At 36.9% G+C, this 27,562-nt stretch overlaps 1 protein-coding gene across 1 annotated transcript in view; it reads left to right on the forward strand.

The window, feature by feature from the left end:
- The window catches only part of CFAP43 (cilia and flagella associated protein 43), a 49,810-nt gene that overhangs the window by 19,404 nt on the left and 2,844 nt on the right, over positions 1-27,562 (forward strand). Inside the window, 26 exon segments of the mRNA XM_040606893.1 lie at positions 625-705; positions 1,502-1,650; positions 2,676-2,779; positions 3,800-3,940; positions 5,999-6,168; positions 6,935-7,087; positions 7,521-7,651; positions 8,279-8,444; positions 9,030-9,140; positions 10,769-10,845; positions 12,227-12,353; positions 12,777-12,881; positions 13,571-13,687; positions 14,481-14,690; positions 16,409-16,615; positions 18,011-18,100; positions 18,872-18,949; positions 19,776-19,901; positions 20,429-20,548; positions 20,630-20,737; positions 22,316-22,402; positions 22,707-22,795; positions 23,193-23,400; positions 24,168-24,280; positions 25,119-25,275; positions 26,094-26,258. Coding sequence (XP_040462827.1) covers positions 625-705; positions 1,502-1,650; positions 2,676-2,779; positions 3,800-3,940; positions 5,999-6,168; positions 6,935-7,087; positions 7,521-7,651; positions 8,279-8,444; positions 9,030-9,140; positions 10,769-10,845; positions 12,227-12,353; positions 12,777-12,881; positions 13,571-13,687; positions 14,481-14,690; positions 16,409-16,615; positions 18,011-18,100; positions 18,872-18,949; positions 19,776-19,901; positions 20,429-20,548; positions 20,630-20,737; positions 22,316-22,402; positions 22,707-22,795; positions 23,193-23,400; positions 24,168-24,280; positions 25,119-25,275; positions 26,094-26,258 — 3,390 coding nt within the window.

Raw genomic sequence — 27,562 nt, forward strand, 5'->3', positions numbered from 1 at the left:
CCTGCAAGACATATATTTTAGCCAGCAGTTCATCTCCAGACCATGAATTCTTCAAGTAGCCTGCCTAGGAACCCTGGGATCTTAATCAATTAGGTCTGCTGAATCAGTTTGTCATTAGCATGGCAATGATAAATTTTACCTGACTCTGAATGAGTAATGTGAGGGTTGATGGATCTGTAGCCATACTTTATTGTGGAATTACAAAATAGCCTGGATATAAGAACTCAAGCACTATTATGATACGCATAATTTTTCATGTGAGAAAACAAGATTTCTTAAGCCTTTCCTATGAAAAGGAAATTATAAGCAGTTTTTCTGTTGCTGGCTGAATGATGGGAGTGCTAATACTGATCAAGCTTACATGTTTTGCCCTAGATTCTGCTTAAAGACCATTCATTTAGTTGCAGCAATTCACAAAAATTATTAAACATTTTCCTTAGGTGGACATACCTTGCAGCAACTGGACTTAAAGGAAAAGCAAGATAATTCCAAGCAGAACTAGTAAACTTTGATCTGCTATGCACAAACATTATTTCAATTTATATTCTGTAGGAGATCACTAGCCACTTCCAGACTATGTGGTTATTCCACCCTCTTTTGACTATGTTTTTCTCTGTTCAACAGTCTGTAACAATTTCAGGTGAAGTACAAGTTTGGTTTCTGGAAGATGGAACTTGCCTCAGCAAGCTAAACCTTGATATTGAGGTACATGTAACCAGGAGCTTGTATAGTGACTGATACTTAAAATTTTCTTTAATATTTTTCTATTCATAGCATAATATTCCACAGATTTGGATCAAAGCTCAGTAGTGTCTTTGAACAACCCATGAAAGATGAAAAAAGATTATCATTCAGAATGTTTCCTTGAACTAATAATTTATTTAACTTGGTCATAAAGCAGAGGAAACATTTCAACCTAATGTCCTAGTGATGTGTCTTTAAGCACATATTTGAAAATAATGATCTAAATTTTTATGATATTACTCTGTTTTTTATATTTAATGAGTGTCAGACTAACAGAAAAATTTCAAACGTATAAAAGAAATAAATGCCTTGACTGATCAGAAAAACAGGTTTTAAGAATTGAGTTGATAAAAGTATTTCAAACTGTTAATGCTTTGTCCTGATTTAAGTGCATTCAAACCCTGAAATCTGACATAGTAAGAAAAAAAATCCCTTTCTATAACAGCTATACATGTAACAGTGCACTCACTGTTTATTTAGGTGGACCTTCTTTCACATAAAATCTGGATAGTGGTTATAATTCTTTTTTCTAAGGTTTGCAGAATTAGCTTTTGATATGTAGATGCAGAGCATAGGTATAATTCCTAAGATGCCTCTAAAATCCTTTGTTAAAAAAAAAAGCTTTTAATATAAACCACTTAGGCTTTCTTCTCCAAATTTTAGGAACTTTTAAAGAGTAAAAGAAATTGCATACTAACATATAGCATAATACATGAAAAGGTATGGAACTATTAAGTATCTTTTACTTCTCAACTAGGCAACAGCTATGGCTTGCTGTCCCTCCTCCAACAGTGTTGCTGTAGGGACCAAAAGAGGTCAAATCTATTTTCTTGATGTTACCAAAGTTGAAGCTCCACGGGTTGTTCACAGAATTTTTCTTTCCAATTTTCCAGTGCTGTCTTTGCAGTAAGTATAAAGTAACAAGGGCAGAAATATTGTCAATTTGTTGCTTGAGTAAAGCTGTTGGTTTAAGAAAAACTTTGACAATTTTATTCTAAAAATAACAAAATAAAATATTTTAACAGCTTCACTATTTTCCAACATATTTTGAATTGCTTGCAACAGGAGTAATAGCAGGATTTATATGAAAGAAATGTAGTAAACCTGTATTTTAAGAAGGCTTAACCAAGCACTGAAGATAGTGATGTATAAGATCCTTTCTGACAGATCACTGTATGCAGTAACTATGCACAAATCCATCTATCTGGATTAGAGGGTTATTTCTCACTGAATGTAGACTTAAGGTTTGTAAAGTTAAGTTTAAGCTTTTTGGTGATCCATTCTTGTATGGTGGATTTTTATTACCATTGTTAATTATTCATTTGCTTACAGTTCCAGAATTTACCAGTCCTCTTGTAATTAGCTCTAGTGATCTAAAAGGCTTTTTTTGTTTGTTTGGTGGTGGGTTTTTTTTTTAATTATTGAAAAATCTGAGAGTGTTTTACTTCTATTTTTCAATAAATAGAATGGATTTTGAACTGTTAAACTTTAATATAAATCTGCCTGTTATTTGGAGACTCAGATGTGATCTCGTTTCACGGTTACCTAAGGTAAACCATTAAAAATAGGTATAGAAAGGAACTTATTAAAAGTCAAATCAATGCAAACAAAGACATGTCTATTCAAAATAATAGCAAAATCTGTATGGTAGTTTTATTTTTTTAAAAGTGAACATCAAAGAAAGATTTAATAGAGTTGTTAACATAGACTGCTATGGAGTATCATTAGCTTTAGATTGACCACCCACTCAATTAGAAATTGCACTCATAGCACTGGACTTTATATCAGGCCCGAACCAAATAAACCGAGAAGCTGAAATTTCAGTTGTGTTTATGCTCTCTGAAGTTGCAAGAGTTATGGGAGTGGAATTATTTGACCCTTTTTATTGACTGTATTGAACTGTTTTCTGCTTGGATTTATATTTTACCTAGTTATGATCAGCGTGGTCAGTTCCTCATTACCAGCGCTACAGAAGGACATATCTTTATTCTAGATGCCCGGCCTTCAAAATTATTTCAAGTTCTTGGATATGTAGGTAATATATTAACAACATTAATGACATCATGTTTTCACTATTTGTGGTATTTTAAGTATCCTTGCTGATTAGACTAAGCCACTCTCCTTCATTCTACTTTTTTTCTTCTCACATATTGTTCCCACCTATTTCTCAACCATATTTTGTCCTGGCCAATATTTTTTTTGCCTCTGTAATTTTAGTTATCAAATGCACCAATATTACTTTTCTTCCACCACATGTAAAAATCACAGGGAAGAGAATGCATTAGCTGACCAACTGATCCCAACTCCAGCAGAAAAGTTGTTGCCATATGAGAATTTAGACTAAAAGCTTTAATTTAGAATTTAGACTAAAAAACTTTAGATAATGATAGCTGGGTGCAATCTCCTCTTACAAATGTCCGTCCCAGACATCTTTCACATGGGGACTGCTGAAATTGTAAGCTTTCCTGGTTGATACTGAAAAGCAAAATATGATGGAATTTTAACACAAAAAAAAATTCTTCTGAAATTTGTAAATTTGTTTATGTAGTCTCTCCATTCCAGTACTGTTATACTTACAGATCACACCTGTGCATGTTGATCTTTATCATAATTTTAAATATAAAGGACACTATCATTTTAATTGGTTTGACAAATATAGAATTACAGCTCCTTAGATAATTTTCAGAATTTGCCTGATCATGTTCTCATTGTCTGGCTGGCTTCTTAGAGGAGAGCTTTTCTCTGCTTTATCTGGTGGTTATCAACAGACAGCCTCAAAATTGCTACAATTCAAGCTGGATGTAAACTCAGATTTGAATGTTTAATGTAATAACACTCTGGTACTTATTCTCAGCACCCAATGCCTCAAGCTAAAGTTGTGTGCACGCAGCACTTTCTGAAACCAGGTTTTGGCTTGTCTGACATTTTAATGCAAGTTGTAAACTGCGGTTGAGCTGAGATGTATTCTGAACAGGGATCTCATTTTGTTTCATATGATACCTTAGTAAAAACATGTTACCATGCTTCAGTAACAATTTGCATCTACCTGCATCAGTTTTGGCAGATGAAGTACTGGATCTTTCTGTGGTTTCTGACTTGAAGAATGACTTAGTTGAAGTGATGGCTCTTCTTAATGAAGCAGATGCCCAGCGAGCAAGACTGGAATTTTTTTATCTATCTCCAGCACTCAGAACAGGTAAGAATTGAAATATATACTATGTGATCTTTTTCTAAGGCAAAAACACATTATTGCCATCCATTGTCACAAAATACTAAGAATCTTAATCTCTTTCTTCTTCTTATCTGTACATTCTCTGGGGACATCATTTCTCATACAGCAGTCTGTAGACTTATGGTCAGCTGAATCATTTCAGCAGACAGACTGATATTTTGAGTGAGAGCCAAGGAAGGAAGAAGTAATTCACTCTCAGAATCACAAAGCCACCACTTAACTGCTACTACTACTCATTGTTTTTATTATTACTACCAAGTGGCCAATGCCCAAAGCCAGCTGCAAAAAGGCCTTGGGCTTGGCATCACCCATATGCTGACTAACATATCAGATGTTCAAAGTAGAATCAATCTCACCAGCTTCTTCAGCAGATTATTATAGGTATATAATAGCTCATTAGGAAAAGGTTAAAAGTTGATACATCTCAAAAAATAATGATTCCCTGTCTTTGTTATAGCTTTTCTATATAAAAGCACCAAGGGAAAAATCCACTGGATTTAAAAAATATTAACTTGTGTCCCGATAAAGAATGTTACAGTGAAACAGTCTATGAAAAAAATGGCACTATGAGGAAAAGGGGAGAATTAAGGGCACTTAAGGATGGCGTACCTCAATTCACCTTCTGGAAATCTGATCCTCTGTTTCTGCAGTGTACAATGTATGTATTGGGACATCACAGTTAGAATTTCTATTCATAATCTGGAAGTGAAATGAAGAGAACCTGTTTTTCACTAAATTGGGTAACCCACACTAAATTCTAAGATACTGTTCATGATTTTTTTTTATATATGCCGTCCTCAGCTGTGAAACAACTCAGTGTCATTCAGGACACAGCTATAATATTGCAACATTTTAGAAGTACTGTAAGCAAGAAAAAATGGACCTGTGTGTCATGAGTGATCATAGAACTTTTAATTGTGTCTGATGTTCTAGGAATATCTAAAACTGATATCCTAGGAACGCACTTCCTGGAATCAGCTGGGGAACTAGTTCAGTTGTCATGAAAGGGCTTAAATACATTAACTTAACTAAGGCATAGTGCAGAGTAATGTTGCACTTGCTGTCCTCACCATGCAGCCAGCACAGGGCAGGCTTGGTTGACAGTGGCACCATGCACTTCCAGAGTGTCTTCCACGTAAGAATTGCCAAATCAATATAGTTTGAGGTTTCAGTGATGTCTTCTATCACATTGGAGCAAAAGACAGCCTGTGTTCGTTTATTAGCATAATTCTATTTTTATACCATTTTACTCACATTATATGCAATTTAATTACTAACAAAGTATTTTGTGGAGAAGACTTCTGTAAAACTGTTAGTAGGCCTAGTGTCAGATTTTCTAGTTATTTACATTTAATTTTTAAAACACCTCACTATTTGCAAACTTTTAAAAAAGTAGTTTTCAATAAAGTTAGTATTTTCTTTATTCACTAAGACTGGGCTTCTTTTTGTGCCTGTTTTTAGACATAAAAATGGGGCTTGATTTTCAAAGTTGCTGAAGATCTACAGTTATTGCATCAGTCTGAATTTCAGGTGTCTCTTTAAAACTCAAATTAAAGAACCAAAAGAAATCAAATGTGCTTTTGAAGATGTAAACTTCAGTGTTTTAACCATTTACCACCCAGGCTGTGTGTACTTCATGGCAGAGATGCCTCAACAAGTTCTAGATGAAATTGATGACATGAACCTCCACATAAACTAATTGGCACTGCATATGTAATACCCAAGAAGCAGAGTATTTCAGTGTATACAAATTGTCACATCACTATGGTTAAACTGTTTCTAGTACATCTTCAGAGCTAGTAGAGCTATCTCTCAGCTTCACTGCAGTGTGCTACATCAGCAGAACCCACAGAGTTAGTGTTAAAGCTAGGTATCTTAATTCTCAGTCTCCTTGAAAATTCACATCTTCACATCATGCTCACTCCTTGCTAAGATTGGTTTTCATAAATAGTTGATAGATGAAGCACCTGCATTAGTGGTAGTGATGTCTCTTTTCACCTGTTTCTTTTTTCAATCTTTTAGATAATGATAAATATGTTAATGAACAAGGAATGCTTAATCCTAGTGCTATTAAAAAGGAGCAATATGTTCTGGATTGCCCTTTGAGCTCAGCAGTCAGATTGAAGGATAAGATTGTGTATGGCTACTGTACCTATGCACCTTTCATCTGTAAATACCGTCTCCCTGAAAAGGTAATTCTCTGAAGTTGCTTTATTTTGGGTGGTGGTTAAATACCAGTGAACAAAGGCTGTAGATGAAGTGACTATAGCAGGATATTATCTTAAAGAAATCCTCTCTACACTAAAAATACCTACTCCATCCATAAACATAAATTTTCAGTATCCTACCACCTGTTCAGAAACCTGGCAAAAGCAGTCTCCTTGTTCTGTTACACAGAAAGCCAAATACTGATTCTTAACACTAATACAGTTTGCAGACACTTCACATGTAGCTTCTGTATTGGATATGTGCTTTTGTGCAGTCTGCTGTGTAATCTGAGCAGGCAGCGGTTGAAGGATCTGAGCCCATGTGAGCCCATGACTAAGACCCAACTGCAAAGCCAGCCCAGCCCAGCCCTGCCTCGTAAGGAAGTAATGGGGGCTTCAGGAAACCACTGTCATTGCCCACTGATGAACTGCAGCTCTCTGCAGCTCATAGGTCTCCCTCAGTTTAACAGTCAGGTCAAGCAAGAAGGTGAATTCCAAAGGTGAGCATTCCTCCTTGACATGATCTGTACATTCTGAGCCAAGAAACTCCGGGCCCAAATGTACTGAATACAGACCCTGTTGAAGAGAGAAGCAAATCAGCAGCATAGCAATGGTACTGCTTCCTGAGCTCAGTAATCCATCATTTTAAATTACAATGCATGTGGTAATCCACAAAGCTCTCAGTCCTCTCAAAATGGCATAGTTATTTCCATCATTTGAACTGCTGCTAATGTTTTTTTTTGTTTGGCAGAATATGCTGGAAAATCCATCAGTATTTTTATCAGAAAGGAGGACTTATAGCAGTCAGTTTGGTTCAGGTTTCCTCCGTTTATCACCCAACAGCCGGTGGCTGGCAGCAGCAGCAGGGGATGGTGTTTTGTTCATCTATCATACTTTTACTATGGTAGGTAGGCATCCAGGCACAGGCTTTATTTGGTTTACATGAGAAAGAGGTGGGAAAACGACTTTCTTCTACTGTAAGCTTTTGTTCACTTGAATATAAGGTGTTCCAGAAAAATTTATCTTGAACATTAACTGACATAGCATTATAAAGTACAATTGTTTTTATAATTACTTTGTATATGATCATATAATCTACTTACTTTCTTCTCCTGTATATCTTAGCATAATTTTACTACTCTTCTTTTATCTCCTGCAAAATCAATATACTACAAACTTGCCCCATCTGTAGTCAGAAATTTTAAACTCATACATCCTAGCCTTTTATGTATTTTGTATTGACATTTTTGTTTGAATTTTATGTAAAAAAAGCATGATTTACAGATATATTCCATTAGAAAATGTAATTGCTGATACTGTTTCTATGACTTTTCTAGGATGTACTTGCTAAAAAGCATTGTCACTCATATCAAGGAGGGGGAATCAGATCTGTGGTATTTTCACTGGATGGCAAGTTCATCCTCGTTAATGGTGAAAATGATGGTGCCCTGGTGTGTCTGAAATGGAAGTATGTATAAAGTGGCAAACAAATATTGGTGATGTAAATTCTTGTATCCTGACAGACCAATTTTTGCATCTCCTTGTGATTCTAGACTTCCTTTTTATTAGTCTCAGGGTAAGGAGAAAAATTGGATAGAAATAAAATCATTCCTCTCCTCATTATAGGTGGTTCCCCTAGCTCATGAAAAGTCATGTACTTTGAGTATGGTTGCAGTACAAGATACAGGAGTATCTTCTGGTAATTATTACACATAGTGACCTTCTCACCACTCTCAAACCATCTGGAAGGGTCTTTCTGGGGGACATAAGGGATGTAATCTCATGAGATACCATTTTATCTCAGCAATTAGGAGACATCATAGCCTTAATGGGAATTCAACTGTGGCTATAGAGAGCTCTTAGCATACATTAGGAATAAGAGATACTTCCAACTACAGCTTTTCTGTCATATAACAAGTGTTCAGGTAGATGCATAGATTAAAGATGACTCCATCAGAGCAATATTTCTGGTAATCCATCTTTCAGAATTTCTGATGCTGTGGAAACTTCACTAATTCATGCAATTCTAGAACTCAAACAATATTGACTCATGTAAAAATATTGAATAGGCATCTGTTTCCTTTCTGTTTACTAGGAAGATAAATAAAATTGAAGTTAAGGAAGCTGCTTTTCATTGGCAATCTCTTCTTGCTGTACTGAATGAACCTACTTCGAATGAAAATGTTGTTTTAAAATCTATGGCAGAATGGCAGTTTGATCCAGAATCTACATCAGAATCACTTCCAGAAAAGAAATTTAAGGTGTTTTCTTTGTTTTTATGGGGTAAAACAGTTTGATCATTATCCTAAAATTACACATGATAAAAACTGTCCTCAAAACAAACTCTGATCCTTTTGTAAAAATAGAGTACCCCTAAGGATAGGCCAAATGTGATTTTTTTTATTGATTTGTGGAATAGTGTTATTAAGGAAATGGAGTAGTTACAGAAAGATGACATACACAGCTTCAATTTCACTTGATTACTTCAGCCACAGAAAACTCTGTGACAGTCAGTTTCTCCTCGTGTGAAGCTGTGTCATTCTCAGTGTGATCTTACTGCTATACATTGTGTGTTATGAGTTGTATATTTTTCTGTTGAAATCAAGCAAAGCTGTGATTACAGAGGTTAGTACAGTCATCCCATTTGAGTCAAAAAGGCTTTGCATAGTAGCAAGGGCTTGCAGGATTAAATCTGGGGACTGCTTAGGGAATAAAAATGTTGTAACACACTCTGGAATTTGGTGGTGATGGTGTTGCTTCTAATGTGAGCCCATTTTTTTCTTTCATTTATGCCTCTCTAATTTTCTCTAAGTACCTGAGATGGATATTTATATCCTTAATTTCAGGAGGCACCACTGAAATCTTCCAGTGTAGACATGACAGAAGATGGAAACGTCACCAGTTTGTATTCAACCAGTACCAATGACATGACATGGATAGGTCAGAAAATAAAGAAGGTACTTTCATAGAACAAGTTTGAATCAAAGGCTGGGTTTTCAAGAGTTGCTAGTGATTTGGGGTGCCAACTCATATGCTGTAAAGGAATCTAGTTTCTAAAGCTTTTCTGACATTTGGACCTCTCTTTAAGGCATTATGATCTAGACTTTTAGAAATTCTATGTCAAGGTTCTAAACACATCAAAGAAGGTACCTAGCACAATAGGAGCTCTAAAGACCAAAACACCACTTCTACACAGGGAGTAAACTAAAAAAAAACATTGCCAGAGAAATTGGCTTCCTTTAGAAACTTATAAAGACATTTTTCTTCTAAATGGCAAAATGTTGCAGGGAAGATTATTACTAGAAACCAAGCAAGTGCTGTTTTCCTCGCAAGGGCCAGAATAACAAATTCTACAGCACTGATAAATCAATACTAAACAATATGACATTAATACAAAGCCCCTGAAGTTTATTTCAGGTTAAGGTTGAGGTGAGTGTGTTATGTAACCGAAATTTTTTTATAAGTAAAAGTGCGTCAAAGATCTAACTGTCTACAGAAAGGGGATTCAGCACTTTGTGAGCCTGGAAACTGCTATGTTAATGTTAATATAGTTTTTTTCCCCCCAGAAATATGAATTTATGGATGCTAGAAGGTTCTTTCTGGGATGAGTCAGAGCTGTGTATTTTGTCCAGCTTTTGAGGTTTAGTGACAGGGCAAAGCAAAATATCATTGCTTTCTGGGTGATCAGGAGTGACTTCCCAAATTATGATGCAGTTTCACAAGTGGCTCAAGTCAGTCTAAGACATACAGCCAGCATCTTCTCCATCAGTCTCCCAGACAGATATTCCTGTTTCTGCTTTGATGCTGGCACTCATGCTTTGGTGTCTACTGGGATTTTTGGACAAATCCATGTGACTATGCATACATGAGTACCACATGACTGTTAGTATCAGTTAGGGACAGGTGATGAGAAGCAAAGGTTGAAGGGCACCAGTGTGGTCCTAGATTGTTTTAAGGTGCTCGTTAATGTCCTAAGAGACTTGCATCTGATTTGTAGAGGATGGAGCCCATCCAATGTCAGAATGATACACCTCTTCCTTTCAATCAGTAGCCATCATCCTACTTAAAGTTGTTAACTTATTTTAGAAAACAAATTCCAGAGATGCAGACTAATTGCAGAATTTTCCCAAAGAGATGAATTGGCAAGGCTGTAGAGGCAAAGAAAAATTCACAGCTTCCAGTATTAGTAACATGTTGGTTTATATTTGTCTTTAAATGTCCTACTGGAGATGCCCTAGTGACAATGAAGAATCTAAGGAATATGAAGCATTTAACAAATTCTGGCAGTAGGCTTTACGCAGTTCAATATGTCTGTAATTATTGCACTTGTAATTACTTCTTTCTTTAATATTTTCTTTCTTTTAAGCTCTATTGCTGTACAACCAGTTTACAATGTGACCTGGTTGTATAATCTTTTTTCTCTTGAGTAATTCTGAGAATCATTCTTGAATTAGGATTATGTCTGTTTCAGCTATTAATCCCTTTGGAATTTTGTTTTCTGTACAGATAATGTTCCTTTAGATTATTTCAATCTTTTTTTCTCTTGTGTATTTTGTCTTTCAATAATATATTTCATGTATTTCAGATCATTAAAGAAGAGACTCAGAGGTTTGCTAACCAGAAGAAAGAGCTGCAAATAGGAATTAAAAAGCTGCGTAAAACTGTGAGTTTCTTACAAGGGTAATGGCTCAGCTTACCAGTTTTGTTTATAAATACACTTTCTTTATGGCTATCAGCTGTAGTGCTCATTTACATAACTCTGAGCAGACAGGTAATTAAGAGACATGATTCTTCAGGGACTGTACACTGAACCTGACAGGAACTACTGTGTGGTCTCTTTGCTACAAATACGTTTTTTTTGTACTACTGTCATACCTTGAGTAATCTGTCCCCTCAGCAGACTAGTTTATGCCTGTCTAACCGCATACATTATAGAAATTGCTGTCCTCCCCTCTTCCTTCTGTTTCCTTCCATAAAAGCTGCTATCTGTGAGAGGATGAGCAGAGGGTCACCTAGAGCAGTCTGCCCAGGACCACGTCCAGACTGATTTTCATTGTCTCCAAGGATGGAGACTCCATGACCTCTCTGGACAACTTGTTCCAGTACTCAGTCACCCTCACAGTAAAAAAAGTGTTGCCTGATGTTTGAGTGGAATCTCTTGTGTTCTGGTTTGTGCCCATTGCCTCTGGTCCTGTCACTGGACACCACTGAAAAGAGCCTGTCTCTGCCCTCTTAGCACCCTTCCTTCAGGTATTTATATACATTGATGAGATTCCCCTGAAGCCATTTCTTATTTAGGCTAACAGTCCCAGTTCTCTCAGCCTTGCCTTATATGAGGGATGCTTCAGTCCCATAATAACCTTCACTGGACTCTTTCCAGCATGTCCATGTCTCTCACATCCTTCAACCTGCTAGCAACGCTCTCAATACAGCCCAGGATACCGTTAGACTTTTTTGCTGCAAGGGCACATTGCTGGCTCATATTCCACTTGGTGTCCATCAGAACCCCCAGCTTCTTTTTTTCAAAGTTGCTTTCCAGTTGCTCAGCACCCAGCGTGTCCTGGTGCATGGGGCTGTTCCTACCCAGGTGCAGGATTTTGGACTTCCCTTTGTTGAATGGTATGAGGTAGATAACAATTTAATAAAATGATAACAACTTAATAAAGTGCTCAGAACTAGGTGCAGGATTTTACAGTTCCTTTTGTTGAACTGCATGAGATAGGTAACAACTGAATAAAATGACAATGACTTACTAAAGTGCTCAGAGCCAAAGAATAAAGAATTGTGTACTACAGGTTCTTACAAAGTATATGCAACTTTACATATAACATCCAAATCTATTTTAAGAGAAAGATGAAATATATTCATGTAGTCACTAGCTACAGGCAGCATATTCTACCAATTACCATGAAGCTGTTAAATGTGGAGGCAATTAAAATAATTTTCCCTCATATCGAGTTATATAGTGTTAAAAATAGTGTTTTCTCTATTCACATTCAAATTACTTTCTATTCCTTATACTTATTTAAAAAAACACCCAACATATTCAGAAAATGATGCATGAAAATGAACAGGTGCCAGACATTGAGAAACTGGAGCAGCAGGAGTTCAACTTGGATCTAGAAGAACAGGAACGAGCGCAGGCAGAGGCTGAACAAGAAGTTGCCCGGGTATGACAGAAGGCGGGGAAGAACATTTAAAAACTAGCAGTGAAAAGTAGAAAGAATGATTGAAGAACAGAGGATGATCTCAAAGTTGCTGTTCACTGCTTAGAAGCACAAAAACTTAAAAGTATTTAAAGTTACCTTTTGAAGCAGGTGAATCTGCTGATGCAGACATTGCTGATTGGAATATGATCTATGCTAGAATTTATAAATCTGACACTGTGGCCTTGGGCATGTTGCTTAAGTTCTAGAATGCTTTTCTTCATATAGAAAATGATGCCTTTCGGTAGTATGCAATATAGTTTTTGGAGAAGATCTGTGATAGCCCAAGAAGATGAAATATTGCTAATCCATTTAATCTGTTAGGTGTCTTTCAATAACTCAATACAAATTGCCCATCTTGTTATTTTCTTTTCTGTATCTTGAAAGGTGAGGATGGAGATTGAGATGGAGAATTTAGCAAACCGCTATTTGCAGGATGTCATCAAACATGAGTGCTGGGATGCTATGTGTGTAAAAGAACGTGCAGTTAAGGTAACCTCTACTTTCTAATTCCTTTTGGAGTAGTTTAGTATAGGTATAGGCAAAAACTTAACTTCTTCCCGAGGCTTATGCAAATCTTTCATTCTGTTCATTTTGTCAGCCTGACTGATTTTACCTTCTGGTGGATAAGAGTGCTGATAAGCAAATGAGCAACTATTTAATTCCTTGATCTCAGAGACTATCTTTATGCAGTACTGCTAGAAGGGGAGAGAATATTATTTTTCTGTGTGCAGTCAGTATGACTTCTGCTACACAGAAGATAAAGGCAATATCTGACCCTGATTTTCCCAGTTTTAAACAGAGGGAGAGTAGGCAAACTGATGATACTGAATTATCTCAGGGGTGGTGAAAGACCAAGTCATTTTACAAAAAATCTAGTTCTGGTTGAATTCTGTGGATAAAGAGACCACATCCACAGATTAAAAAAAAAAAAGGAAAAGAAAGAAAAAAGCAAACTTGGAAACAACCATTTTCACTACGAAAAAGGAAAGTGTTTTTGTCTTACCCCTGTATTTTTACGACATTGTCTTTATTAATTGATCCTCAATTTTATTCCTGATTTTAAGAAGACTTTATAACTGTTTAGCATTCAGGTATTGAAGAAATGAATTGATAGATGCATTCTGAAGAACTTTTTACTTTGGGGTTTTGTTTGTGTGTTTATTTTTACATTTGAACAGTGCTTCCATATGGCTTGTGAAGTGAAGAATTATCCACTGAAGAGACGTAGTGAAGAAGAGCTGGAAACTTTGGAGAAAGTTCTCCAGTTAAGGAAGATTGAGACAGCTGATCTTAAGGTACAATCTCTTTGAAGTACTGCATAAAAGCATGTTCTGAGTTGGCATCTTAACCCTTCTTTACATAGTTACATTTCTAAGGTCCATTTTCTTGCTGTAGAAATGGTCAAAAAAAATTAAAAATATAAAGAAAGATGAAATGTTGTGGTTTTACTCAAAACGAATGTATTAGTATTAAAGAATCACAGAATAGCTGGGGTTAGAAGAACCCTTTTGAAGTCATCTAGTCTCACCCTCCTAGAGCAATTTACTCAGGGCCATGTCCAGTCAGGTTTGGAATATCTCTAAGGATGGAAGATTCCATAACCTCTATGGGCTACCTCTTCCCATGTTTTGACAGCCCTCACAGGACAAGTGTTTTATTACGTTTAAGTTGGATGTCCTGTATTTTGATGTATACCCTTTTCCTCTCAATCTGTCACTGAGCAGCACTGAGAAGAGTCTAACTCTGTTGTCCTTACTCCCCACCATAGTGGTTTTTATATGCATTACTAAGTTCCCCTCCCAAGCCTTCTCTTTCCTGAGGCTAAACAATTCCAGTTCTCTTAGCCTGCCCTCACATGTTAGGTGCTTCAAATCCTTGATTGTATTAGTGGCCTGCCACTGGACTTGCTTCAGTATGCCCAGTCTTTCTTGTACTGTGGAACCTACAAATGGACCCAATATTCCAGATACGATCATTTCAACTTGTATTATTTAGATCACTGACCTTAATTAACCTCTAGATTTTTTTCTTACATGTACCACTGCATCATGTGCAAAATTAACGCAATTATCACATTTGTGATATTAGGGTCAGAAGAAAAATCTTGCGATTGAGTCTGAGACTGTATTATCCAAGGAAAAAGGAGAGAAGGCAGAAGAAGTAATGGCTGATGATAGTGCATCTTACTGCCTGATTGGAAGTCTGAGCTCTCAGTATGGTGGGGACACATCTATCCTATACCACCAATGGGACTTGCATACCAAGGACCGGAAAGTCAATCAGATAGTATTATTGAAGGTGAAGTCTTAAATTTGTACTACTGCAGTGACACTGTCGTATCTGTTTGTTCTCATCGCAATCACAGTCACTGTTAGATTTTGGGCATATTGGCACTATACGATGGAGGGTTGCAGAGGTCTCTGAGTTACTGAGATGAAAGCAGATAAATACACATAGTGCAGCAGAGCACCATATGGACTTGCCAGCTCAGGTCTGGAAGGAAAACATTTTTATGAAATTGGTTACCCAATTTGAGGGTATCTGTATTTGCCCACTGGTGCTTTAGTTTAAGAGTGTATAGTCAAAGCTAGCTTGTACACCTCAGCACACCCTGTGAAAATATGACCGCTTTCCCTGTTATTTGCTGCTGAATGAAAGGTCAGCTGGATACTCACCCCATTTCCTTTCTTTCCAGTCTTACCATACCTTCATTTAGAGTCTTCAATGTTTCTGTTGTTTATTATTCATTGCTATCAAACGCACTCACTTCTCTTACTCTGGCCAGTTTATTAAGTAGTAAACATACTACAGAATAAGCTTTTTATGAAGATGATCTACAAGGGTAGAAATGGTTAAACTACTATAAAGCATTGCCTCCTCTAAGCTCTTTAAGGCTGTAAATGGTAGCAGAGCTCAATGATTATACATTGCAATACATAAAATCTACTAGGTATACTAGTGTGTAAATAGATGGGAAGAAACACAAGGAGCACTTTTAGATGTAAGATTGGATGTAACAAGATCTTTCTGCTGTATAGCTTTAAAGCCACATATTATATATTGAAGTGTAGATACATCTTCAGTGTTCTGGGCCAAAGCACCGAGCTGGCTGAGAGCTAGATGGCTGACTAGCCATCATGCACAGCCCTTTTTCTCCCAGCAACATTGTACCTTATCTGCCATTTTGCCTTATTACATTCTAACTTACTATTAGCTTAGAAATCAGTGAAATAATATGGACACAGATATTTATTGTAATACAAATTGCAAATGGCCAAACATCTCAAAACATGAAGTTTAAAGATAGAGCTGAAATCCTTTTCATGTTTCATTTTAGTAAGTTGACACAGTAGGAAAGACACATGGTTTTCTCTCTTTATAGTCTACTTTTATTTAGGATAAAGGAAGAATTTATCCATTAAGAATATATGCTTTTAAAAATCATTAGAAGGTCTCTGGTGTTTAAAAAAAAAATAGTTTCCAATGTTTGTTTACTTAATGGTCACATTTTACTTACATATCTCAGACAGAAAATCCCATGAAAGCATATTGAAACTGCAGGTTGCATCACTTAAAAGTCAGGAAAGTATGTCCTTCAGTCTGCCTCCCTGCACCTGTGATTTACAGTCTCTAGGTTTACAGGTCATGTGGTTTTTTTCTTTGAATCCCCTTCTTTCAGCTGAAGAGTGAAAAAACCAGCAAATAGGTGGCAGCCTAATTTTTTATCTAGTTTTGGCAGCAGTATGCTTCTTTTAGAATCTTTGTCAGATGGCAAATATGTAGAAAAAAAGGAATAAAAATTTCTAGGGAAAAAAAGAGAGAAACCTAATATTTGCCCACTTCCATTTAACAAAGCTTGAACTCTGCCCTTACAATTTTCATGAAAGGGCTTTGTGAGCTTATCTCCCTGTCACACAAACACACACACATTTATGACTGATGGCTAGAGGAGTGGTATATAATCATGGATGGGTGTCAGCTGTGCAGTATTGCTGTTTCCTTTTTTGGTATTTCAGGACATCATTTACAAAGTGAAAACTGCTTTTAATAAGGAATTTGACATAGTTGCACAACAAAAGGAGCAGGAGATAGCACGGGTGAAAGAAAGAAACCTGAGGATCCGAGAAATCTTGGCACAGCTTGATGTCCAAGTGGAAGTGTGGGAGCCAGCTCTTACAGATGATGAGATACCAGAGCGAGTGCTGACTGTTCAGGATTCAGAGGTGTCTGAAAAATAATCTTTCACTTTCACTCACTGAAATATAGTTCTTTAATTATTCTCATTTCCAGACATTGTGTCAGTACTGAAAAGCCTTAAAACAGATGTGTCTGCGTACTTAAAATTATCTTTTTGACTCTTTTGCTTCCCTTCCCTTTTTAGGAAGAAAGCTCTTAATAAGTCGATCTGAAATTAATAAGATATAGACAATCTTAATTATATGCTGTTAAAAGTTTTTAATAGCCCATAAATTAGGTAATAATTCCCTCTGTTCCTGAGTATAATGTTCAAACCTGGCTTGCAGGGATTACTTCCATATCTAAGGGTTTCTGTGTTCTCTCTGAGCACCATTTTGAAACTAAGTAATTTCAAACTAAAGTATCTAGGTACTAAAGCATACTTAGTACTGTATTTATACATTCAATTGATAATTTATAAAGAAGTGCAATATTTCTTATGCAGTATAGTCCACTGATTTCATCTGCTCTTTTGGTCAGTCTGTCCTCACTTCTCTCTGCTTTCCCACCAGTTCATGTTATGCCACTATCAGAAAAGCTGTGCACGAAACACAACTAATATCAACAAAAATTGATGGCAGTAGCATTTTTTTAATATAGCTTTTGGAGCTGTTCAAAAGAATTTTCTTCTTGAGCAATATTATCATAGAGCAGAAATATAAAAAGTGTTAACAATTAGTATTACACCATTGTCATGGTTTAACCCCAGCTGGCAACTAAGCACCACAGCTGCTCACTCCCTCCTCACCCCAATGGGATGAGGGAGAAGACCAGAAGAGTAGAAATAAGAATACTCATGGGTTGAGATAAGAACAGTTTAATAATTGAAATAAAACACAACAACAATAATAATAATAATAATAAGTTGTAATGAAAAGGAAAATAACAAAAAGAGAGAGAAATAAAACCATAGATAAATAAGTGATGCAAATGAAAACAATTGCTCACCACCAACCAACCAATGCCCAGCCTGTTCCTGAGCAGCAGCCCCCTGGCCAGCTCTCCCACTAGTTTATATGCTGAGCATGACATCATATGGTAATGAAAATCCCTTTGGCCACTTTGGGTCAGCTGTGCTGACTGAGCCTCCTTCCAGCTTATTGTGCACCCCCAGCCACCTCACTGGCAGGGCAGCATGAGAAGCTGAAAAGTCCTTGACGTAGTGTAAGCACTGCTCACCAACAACTAAAACATCGGTGTGTTATCGACATTCTTCTCATCCGAAATCCCAAACACGGTACTATACTAGCTACTAGAAAGAAAGTTAACTCTGTCCCAGCCAAAACCAGGACAACCATCTTTCCAAATGTTCTTAGCCCACATGTGGCAATGTTCGGAGAAAAAGAACCCTGACAAGAACCTCATTTTCTTCCTTCCTTCAGATTAAAGTTGAAAAATACTTGATTTGACAAGAGAGAGAGAAAGCAGAAATGCTGGCTAAGCTTGAAATAGAAAGATGCCTTGCTGCTATGGTATTTAAAGTAGTATCCTTTTTACTGACTAGGCCTTTGTCTCTAGTTAGTCTTATTTATGCTGCACTGGCATATTCCAGTAATGTAGTATGGGAGAATAAATTTAGAATAGTGGGTAACAATGATGTGTGCCTTTTCCCTCTTTCTGTTGTTTACAATCAGAACTACACAGACCAGCTGGGAGAAGATTTAGTGTTAGGCTTAAAATTTTAAAAATATGTGCTTAGTGGCAATTGAAAATACCGTACCAGGTGACTGGGGGCTAGATACATTTCTAAATGCATGCTTCTGCTCAATGAAGATGAAGATCTTTCTGCTTGATTTGTGTTTGTTGACTGAGCGACCTCTGTTCTTCAGGGCTTAGACTAGAAGATCATAATGCTTTGCTCTGCCTTTGAAATACAACTTAAAAAGCCTAAGATGGTTCTGGCCCCAAAGGAGCTGCACAATAAGACAGTGACACTGTAACTTCCCTCATCCTTACCTGCCAACTGGCCAGTAGTCTTTGCCTATGTATTCTTTCCAAAACTGCCAGAATGGCAGTTTTACTAGTTATTTGGTATATGAACTTCTGTCCACCAGAAAAAACTCTTGACACTTTTAGCATATTTCACACACATCACTGAAGAACATTAATCTACTAGTGACAGACAGAATAATTGTATGGGTGATCTAGAGGTGAACTACCTTATCATTCCTCAAACTACACAGTTAATTCCAAGTACTACACTTTCTTTTGTACCCTAAAATATTTTTTGTGGTCGTTCCCAGGACAATAAAAGACTGCGTGCTCTTAATGACATGATGAGTGGAGTGCTAGAAGTCAAAAAGGAAGACATCTTGAAAATTGTGAGCTGCGTTTCTGCCATATCATTTAGGTAGCTTATGAGCTTTTAAGGAAATGTGAAATTCAGCTAGCAATTTTTTTTAGCCTAAGTGATAGAATAAAGTCATAGAACTGTAGAATCGCCTTATACCTAGATAGAATCTGTAAGAGACCATACACTGGACTCAAAAGAGACCACAAGATTCTAGTGCCTGCATATGATTTACCCATCAACACCTGTCCCTATCACAGTGAAATACAATAGGGACATAATCTAGTATTACTATTACAGCAACTGTGTTGCTGGGAGAAGGGTCTGTAATCCATGGCTGTGATCTTACACAAAAATACTGTGTTCCAGTTAACTCAGTAAATATAGATAGTATAGTAGTAAAGGAAGGAAAGAATGTGAAGGAGTGTCCCAGAAAAAAGATAGCGCAGACCAAAGGGCTCTCCCTGGAATTGATCTGTTTTGGAAAATTAGGACTCCACTTAGAAGTATACATTAGCATGGTATTAGATTTGGGGTTCTGAAACAGAAAATGTGGCATAAAACAATAGTATGTTTGAGTACAAAATACTTGTATTTTATAAGATCCAGCAATGAATTTCTGTAAACAAGTAAGAGAGAACAAGCACAACAGATATACACCACAACTACTGCTGGAAGTAACAGACCAGAGGAACAGAACACATTATATAAGACTTGTTTAATTATACTTAAGTCTTGTACCTTACTTACCACTAAGAAATACCCTTTCATTAGATTTGGTGCGTGCTATAGTTTGTTAGTGTGCTGATAGAGACTTAATATTGCTTTTGAAGCATATTTGTCGTTAATACTTCCAGGATATTCCTCCACCTCCTTTTATATCCAAGCCTGAGGATGTTTGGAATGATGAAGAAAAGAAAATATTTAGAGAACATGAAAAAAGAGTCAAGGAACTGAATGAAGAAAAAGACAAGTATAGAAGGGTAAATTAAAATGAGAAAAGGAGTGTTTTGTTCGCAGTGCTCATGACCAGTTTCTGATATTCCTTAGGAGCTACTTCTAAAAATGAACACTAATAAATAGAATGAACAAAAAACAAACAAAGAAGAAAAATCATGTGGCATATTTAATAAGTCCTAGCTTAGACAGCAAATTAAGGCAATCTCTACTTACACCAATTAATAGATGCCAGCACTTGTAATATCTGACAAAAGGTAACTTTCCTTCACAAATGTACCAGTATTCCTAAAATGTTTTTTTTCAGGTTCCATTCCCAGAGTTGCTGGTGCCATACACAAATAATACAGTTGTATTTATCCTTCAAAGTGGTATTTCAATAACATAACTTGATAGGCTGATGGCACTCTCCTTCCAAACCAGTAATTTCTGGGACCTTTTGCCTGAAGGATACAGTTCCATATTGTGCATTCTTTAGCAACTGATATATTATATCAGAGCTTAGTTGTTCCTCCAGATGTAATATTGCTGCGCCTGTCCTTCCCTTCCCCAGGCACTGGAAAATGAATTGAAGAAACTTGAAGCTTCTATCCAGGAAACAACACAAAATTTTGATGAGACTGTGTGCAAACTCTCTGAAAGGAAAATGAAAGTAGAGATGGTCATCTGTCAGGTATCACAAAGAACATTAATTTTTCATCTCTGTCTCTGTGCAGCAGGAATGTTAACATTTTTTATTACAATCATTTCACAGGAAGAACTCAAAATAGTCAATCTCATTTATGCTTTACTGTTGGATGAAGAGCTGGACACTAGAGAAGTTGAACTTTGTGATTTCCTTATTAAAAAAGAGAAAGAAAAAGTAAGTTATCTGGAATGCTGTTCTTAGGCAAAGTGTAATATTTACAGTACAGTTTCTTGTGAAGACTACTTCTTCCAAATCAGAATTTTTCCATAAATGATTTTCTGTCAATTTGCAGGGTCACTGATTTTTTTTTAACTTGTACAGTTGACGTACATTATAAATACTTATGTTTTCTAATAGATATCTGTCTTGGTTTATCTGGAGATCTTTGGTAAAACTCCGTACATTCAGAAGGGCATGCTTCTATTTCTTTGTATACATAATATGTTTTAGTATCCAGTATCAAGCTGGAAGCACTACTTGTAATGCTTTTATGGCAGGAAAATGCACAAAAGAATATGTAATACCATTACGTTTTTCACTGAGGCCAGGGCCATGCTGACTTGTGTTTGCCAGTTCAAAGCATAGACAGAGGTGGTATGTGAGTATCTGACCACAGAAGCAGAACATACCATGGCGTACGGTGCTGATAGTCTTATCAACCAGTTTAATATCCTGAAGACTTTACCCATCCCTGTCAAACCATATACAAGTCAACAAAAGACTGGAGAGCACAGGTGGTAGATCTGGATTTCAATACAAGTGCGTACTGCCTACAGTAATAATTTTAGAGTGACATTTCTGATTCCTGTGTCCTGCCAATACTTGTGCGACTCAGGTGATCTAAGTGGTGGTAGTCTGCAGTTGGTTCTGGCTCTTGGGACAATAGTATCCCATTTGCCCACTTTGGCTTTGTGAAGCTGTTCCTGAGTCCACAGATAATGCACCAGTGCCTCCCCATGTCAGATATCCTACTCAGCCTGTACAGACCTCTGTGTCTGGAGCTGCAAGTAGCTATCTGTACATGAGCTACAGGGAGAGGTTCCACAGTAGGCATCTAGCCTCTACCACTAAACAGTCTGAACTAATTTTAAAATTATCTGAGGCCAAGTGTATACCAGCTTACACTTTTCAAAATACATCTTTTATTTTTTTTTAAATCTATCTTTTTACGTTCCCATTGGTATATCTTTTGATCTGTGCAAACTGTCAAATACAACAGAACGGTCTCCTCAGCACAGTATAAGCAGTTAACAGCCTTGATAAAACAGATCAGTATCCTGATGTGTAGCAGAGCTGTCATGACAATAGGGAACCTGCGTTCTAAAATGAAGAACCCTCCACTGAACAGATTTGAGAATTTTTGACTCGTCTTGAACAGGATTTGAGAATTTTTCACTGGTCTTACCTGTGGTGATGTGAAAGGAGAAGGTAAGCCCTATGCAAGTGAAAACAAGTATCAACATAGGTCCATATATTAGAAGTTTAAAAAGAAGACTTGTAAGCATTTGTATAAGATATTTCTTATAGAAATTTATTTTCTTAAGCAGTGTACTCGTTTAATTTTACACCTGCTCACCTTTTAGCAGTATCTACAGGTAACCCCCCGAAGAAGACATTATATTGTTCGTAAAAATAGCTCACAAGGTTTTCTCTAGAAATAAGAAAGTGTGAGCTGCATCAGTGTATTCATCAGATCATTCAGTGCTTCTGCTGGCTGAATTTCATTCCTGAAATCTTTCGGTTTTGCTATAGGTCAAGGCTGCAAGAACAATCCAGGCTACAAAAAATAAAATTGAGGCTTACACAGACACCTATGAAAATGCAATATTTGAAGACAAGGTGAGACTCTTGACAAACACAAGGAGATTCAGAAATTAAAAAGTTAATGCTATGTGTTGATAATGAGAAGAATATACTTCACTGTAAGTATGGGATGAGTTGTGGTCAACTTGCTGATCCTTAAAATTAAGCAGTAAAGGACAGTATGCACATAGAAGAATTTCTGAAATAGTACAGATCGCCATGATGCTTGGGAGCACTTGGAAGAGCACCATATTATTCTGTATTTCTAAGATATGGGCTGGTTGATACTTTTTTAAAAATAACATTGTGGTAACAAGAAAGCTTTCTGTTTCCCTCCTAGAATCTGGAAAGTGGTTTTACAAAGGAGTTTTCTGACTTACCTGCCAATCTGCTTGATGAACTTCTCCAACTTTACAAACATCGACCAAAGTAAGATCCCCCCTCATTCCGTCTGTTTAAATACTAATAATTCTTGTGAGTCGAGATTGAGAATGCTATCTATTTCAATAGTCTAAATCATTTTGATAATAAGTAGACTGCCTGCTTTTTATTGCATAGTTAACAATGGTTGATTTCCTGTCATACTAACGGTTGCTATTTTGAGTACTTACATTTCCTTATTCACCCCACACAATCTATTTTAATTGCAAGCTAAACAATCGTCAGGTCTCAAAGATATATATTCTTATTTTGTATAAGATGCATTCTTACCTATTCACTCTTTGCAAGAGATTGACAGCATGAAATGTTCTTAGTTGTTTGTGAGCTCCTTTTATGCAAGAGAAAATAAAAAGTCAATACTGTATGTACTGTGTGTGTGCACTAGGATGAAAACGACAGAAATGCTCCTTGACACAGCTAACCCGTATGAGAATTGTTCAGGCTTAGTTGAAGATCACAAAGAAATGCTTCCCCTCTTAATGAAAGCCATGGATGAATTGGATAGTCCTGAGCACATGCCTAATGGCTTAGACATGTCTACATGGGAACGTTTTTGTTTAGCTAGACGAAATAAAATGGAGAGTGAGGAGCTGGTATGTAAAATTCTTTATTTTGCCAGTATACTTACTGGTATTTTCAGGTCTTAAATTTCTGTGGAGTTCAAGGGTAGGGTCAAGCTAGTGGTGAAATAATAATAGATAAGCTGTTAGTTTGAAAGTTTCCTCTGGACACATTCAATTCAGAATAATAGAAATGTCATCAAGGGAAACCAGCTTTAGTTCTCCTTCAGAGAAAAAAATAGCATATTAATTTGGATGGATTTGATCAGAATGATTGTGTCCTTGATATGATTTCATTTTAAAAAACGCAGATTTTCCTTTCTCTATCCATACCAAAAAACTGTTAGGGTATTTGATTGCCATCACCTGTTGTTCTCTCCCATTGGCACTCTACATTTGCACCAATACATTCTCATATTTTTCTAGAACATCAAGAATAATTCTTAACGAAGTGTGTTTCTTGAAAGTTCTAGCAAGCTATTCGTTCAGTTTAAAAGCATGAAGGTGTAAATCTGAGTTATCCCGAGAGAGATACATGAAATTTGACCAGGAGAGAAGGAAGCATGATTTCTCTTCATGTGAATAAACTATGCATAAATGAATATATAAATTTCTGAGCAGTGAAAGGACTGTAACCTCAGTGTTTCATGTGCTCTACTGGGATTCTCAAAATACCAGGCTGCGTGTTGATACATACAAATGTCTTCTTAAGAACTTGTCTTCTCTGTTCTTGAAAAGGCTTGCCCTGACATATTGACAAAGTTGAGAAAGTTTAGAGTGTCACCATGTTGATTGCTTAGGTGAAACGGAAGGCCCTAACACTGGCAGAGATGCAGGCATTTCTCCAGAGAAGAATGGATGACAATGAGAAGATTAAGTCAGAAACAGAAGACTTTTTCCAAGAATTCCTTTGGTAATTTTCTTTTCCTATATTCAGATACATTTTAATATTCCACCAAAACAGAAGCAAAAGTTGCTTCCAGAGTTACACACTATGTTCTCCAACAGTCTTTTATCTAGGATTCTTTTAAGAGACCTACAATATTTCTGAAATGAGGTATGATTGCAGCACATGTGTGCAGGCCAAACCAGTCTTAATCTACCATCTTAAGTAACAACACCAGTAAGGATAGCAGCATGGTCTTCAATGCATGCTGACTGCCCCAAAAGCTGCATCATACAGTGAATCCCTCAAAACCTTTCAAGGCCATGTATGTGCTAGCGTGCTCAGTTAAATTTTGCTTGTGTAGGCCAAAGAAAGAGTGATCACTCCTAACTGCAATAGGCCACGTGACACCTGATTTCATTGAACTGCTTGGACTTGCAATATTTCATTTTTTTGTGTATATGACATAATGTTCACATGAATTGCCATTCAGGTACAAACTCCAGGATAAATTATATACAAAAACAGGTGCTGGCTGGGAGTCTCCTCCATTTCCTTTTCAATTGTTGTTAAGATTTCTGCTCAGTAACACCACTTTCTCTCAGAACATCTGCTAGAGTATGTTAAACTGAATCCAGTGGTCGAAAACTTCATGTATGGAAATAAGTTGCAAATTCCATAGTCACTTTTGGAGCAAATAGAAGACAGGCTGTCAAAGAGTAACCCCTACATGCACATAATATTATATAATATATACAACATATAATATAAAAAGTAATAAATATAAACATTTTGATAATCATGGGAGGATTTATATAATTCTGTTGAAATCACTAAACATTGTTTTTGTTTTCTGCCATTTTAGGCTGCAGGAGGAAAAGCAGAAACTTCAATCGAATTTGGTTGTCCAGTTTTTGCTAAAACAAGGACAGGTAGAATTGGAAAGTACTGAGATCCCAGACTACACTGATGCCATTCTCATTAATAAGAGTGTTATTGAAGAACTGAATTGCTCTATCATGGTAATTTGCATTATCTGAAGGAAATGTACTTTTTAAACAAATGTATTGTCCTACCACAGCTCTGCTTTTTCTCCAGGTTTATATCTAGTTTAAATTCATTACTACATACTAGTAGGCTCAATTGTAGTCTAGGAGCTATTAAGAATTCTGTAACATCTCTTATCAAAAATTGCAATACAGCCTACTTTCTTGATGTCTGATCAATACAATTTAGATCAATGAAATGGCAACAGCTTTTAGATACACCATCACTTACACACCCACTTGTAAATAGATGCTGGACACCACCCCAAAAATTCCCTCAAGGCAAACTTAGTCATGTTAAGAAGCGTTTGAACAGTAGCTTATATTAAGATTTTAAAAATTAATACACTTTTTATGTAAGGTGAAATCAGTGATCAGTTTTTCATACTCTCATTAAATGTTCTTTTTTTAGGCATTCTAGCTGTACAAAAAAATTTGCTTGTTACTGCTACTGCACAAAGCCTTCAGTAACAACTGAAAAATACCTTATACAGAGCAAGCTTGTATTTGTAGAGCTAAAATGCCTTTTCATTCTTATAAAAGACAGAAAGGTGGAGAGAGAGGTTAGTTGTAATTTTCTTCATCTCCTTCTATGATCCAAGGCTGTGGCACAGAGCATAAAAGGGAACAAAATTCCACAAAAGATAACCATCTGGAATAAAGTCTGGATAGAAACTGCAGCATAGCATGTTTTCCTTACTAAAATTATACCTTTGGAAGCTTGCCCATCTTGTTGCAAATAACTATTCCATAATCTGTAATGTGTGCTAATTAAGATTAATCTTTTTTTCCAGGCTCATAGAAAAAAAATAATTGCTAGCATGGTGGAATGTAAAGAGCTCTCTAAAGAGATATTTCAGCTGGAATGGGAACACAAGAAAATGAGAATGCAGATAAAAGATCTGAAACAGAAGGCTCAGGATATTGTAACACTACGTATTTCAAAAGAGCGCCAGCTAGTGAGCTACTTTCTTTAATTTATATTTTCACTGCAGAAAATTTTGCTGCCTATACCTGTAAGATTGTGTATACCTCATAAGTCTCTTACTGCTACAGAGAAACCTGATGCCTAATAGGTCAACAATTCAGCTTGCAAAGGGGAAGTTTTACTCCTGAGATTGATCAGTGATGAAGTTCAGTGGAATGTTCAGGTGTAAATGAAGGCAAAAGTAGCCCAAACTCTTAGTGTTTCAAAATTGGCACTGAGAGTGAGGAATCATGATTTTGCAGCCACAAGGAACCTATCTTTTAAATCAAGCACGGTAACTTCTAAGTGAAAGGTCTGAGGTGCCCCCGTCTGGTTATCTCACAGAAATACCGTAACTTTTGCTCAGTATACAAAGATCGAGCATTCCTGCAAGAGCCTGTGAGCCACGCTCACTGCTATTTGTTGACTCAGCAGCAGAACGACAGGGAATTGTTTGCCATACCTGGCAGGCAAGGTGCAGCAGCTGGCCGGGGAGTCAGCACCCACGTAGCTTTGAACAAAACTAGCTGGCAGGCCAGAAAACATAGGTAAAGGTTGTGGAAGAGAGCCAAGGACAGCTGTGGGAGAAGAGAGGAGGAAGAAGGGTTGTAGGGGAAGCCTGAGGGTATTGCAGTATGGGATGTAGAGGACTGCAGGGAAAGCTGACGGTTTTGTGTCGATGAAGTGAGGGGGCGTAAAGGTTTGGGGTAAGGGATGTTGGAGGATTGGTAGGTAGGTTGGAGATACTGTAGTGGAGGGAGCTATAAAGCATGGAGAAAATTAAGAATGTTGGAGAGCAGGTAAGGATATTGCAATTCAATCAAAAGATTAAAAAAAAAAAAAATACAAAAGATGTTTTGCTCAGGCTTCATTTGTTTTGCTGCTCTCCAAACTGCTTGTTCACTTCTGAATCACAGCCAAGGGAATTCCATAACTAACACCAACAAAACAGCTCTCCAAAGAGGTGATGTGACAACACATTGAAAAGTTCTTGCAGCAAATTGATCACCAGTGTTGCCGTTAGCTCAAACTTCATTTAAACTGATGAGCAGACTATTGCTCTTCAGGGAGTTAGATCTGCCCATATACCAGTTTAATCCGAATTTGAATGTTCTGAGGGGCTTGAGTTTACTTCGCTTTTTGAGTATAATGTGAGGGTTAGTAGAAGAGATAAGGCAACAGAGACCCCAACAAAGAAAAATGGCTTACATAAATGCATGCAGTCAGAAACCTGAGAACACCTGGAATGAGGGCTATTAATGAAGCAGTGAGTAAAAGCAGCTTGGTGCTGCAGGC

The sequence above is a fragment of the Falco naumanni genome, chromosome 9 (assembly GCF_017639655.2).
Source record: "Falco naumanni isolate bFalNau1 chromosome 9, bFalNau1.pat, whole genome shotgun sequence".
NCBI classification, from domain to species: Eukaryota; Metazoa; Chordata; class Aves; order Falconiformes; family Falconidae; genus Falco; species Falco naumanni.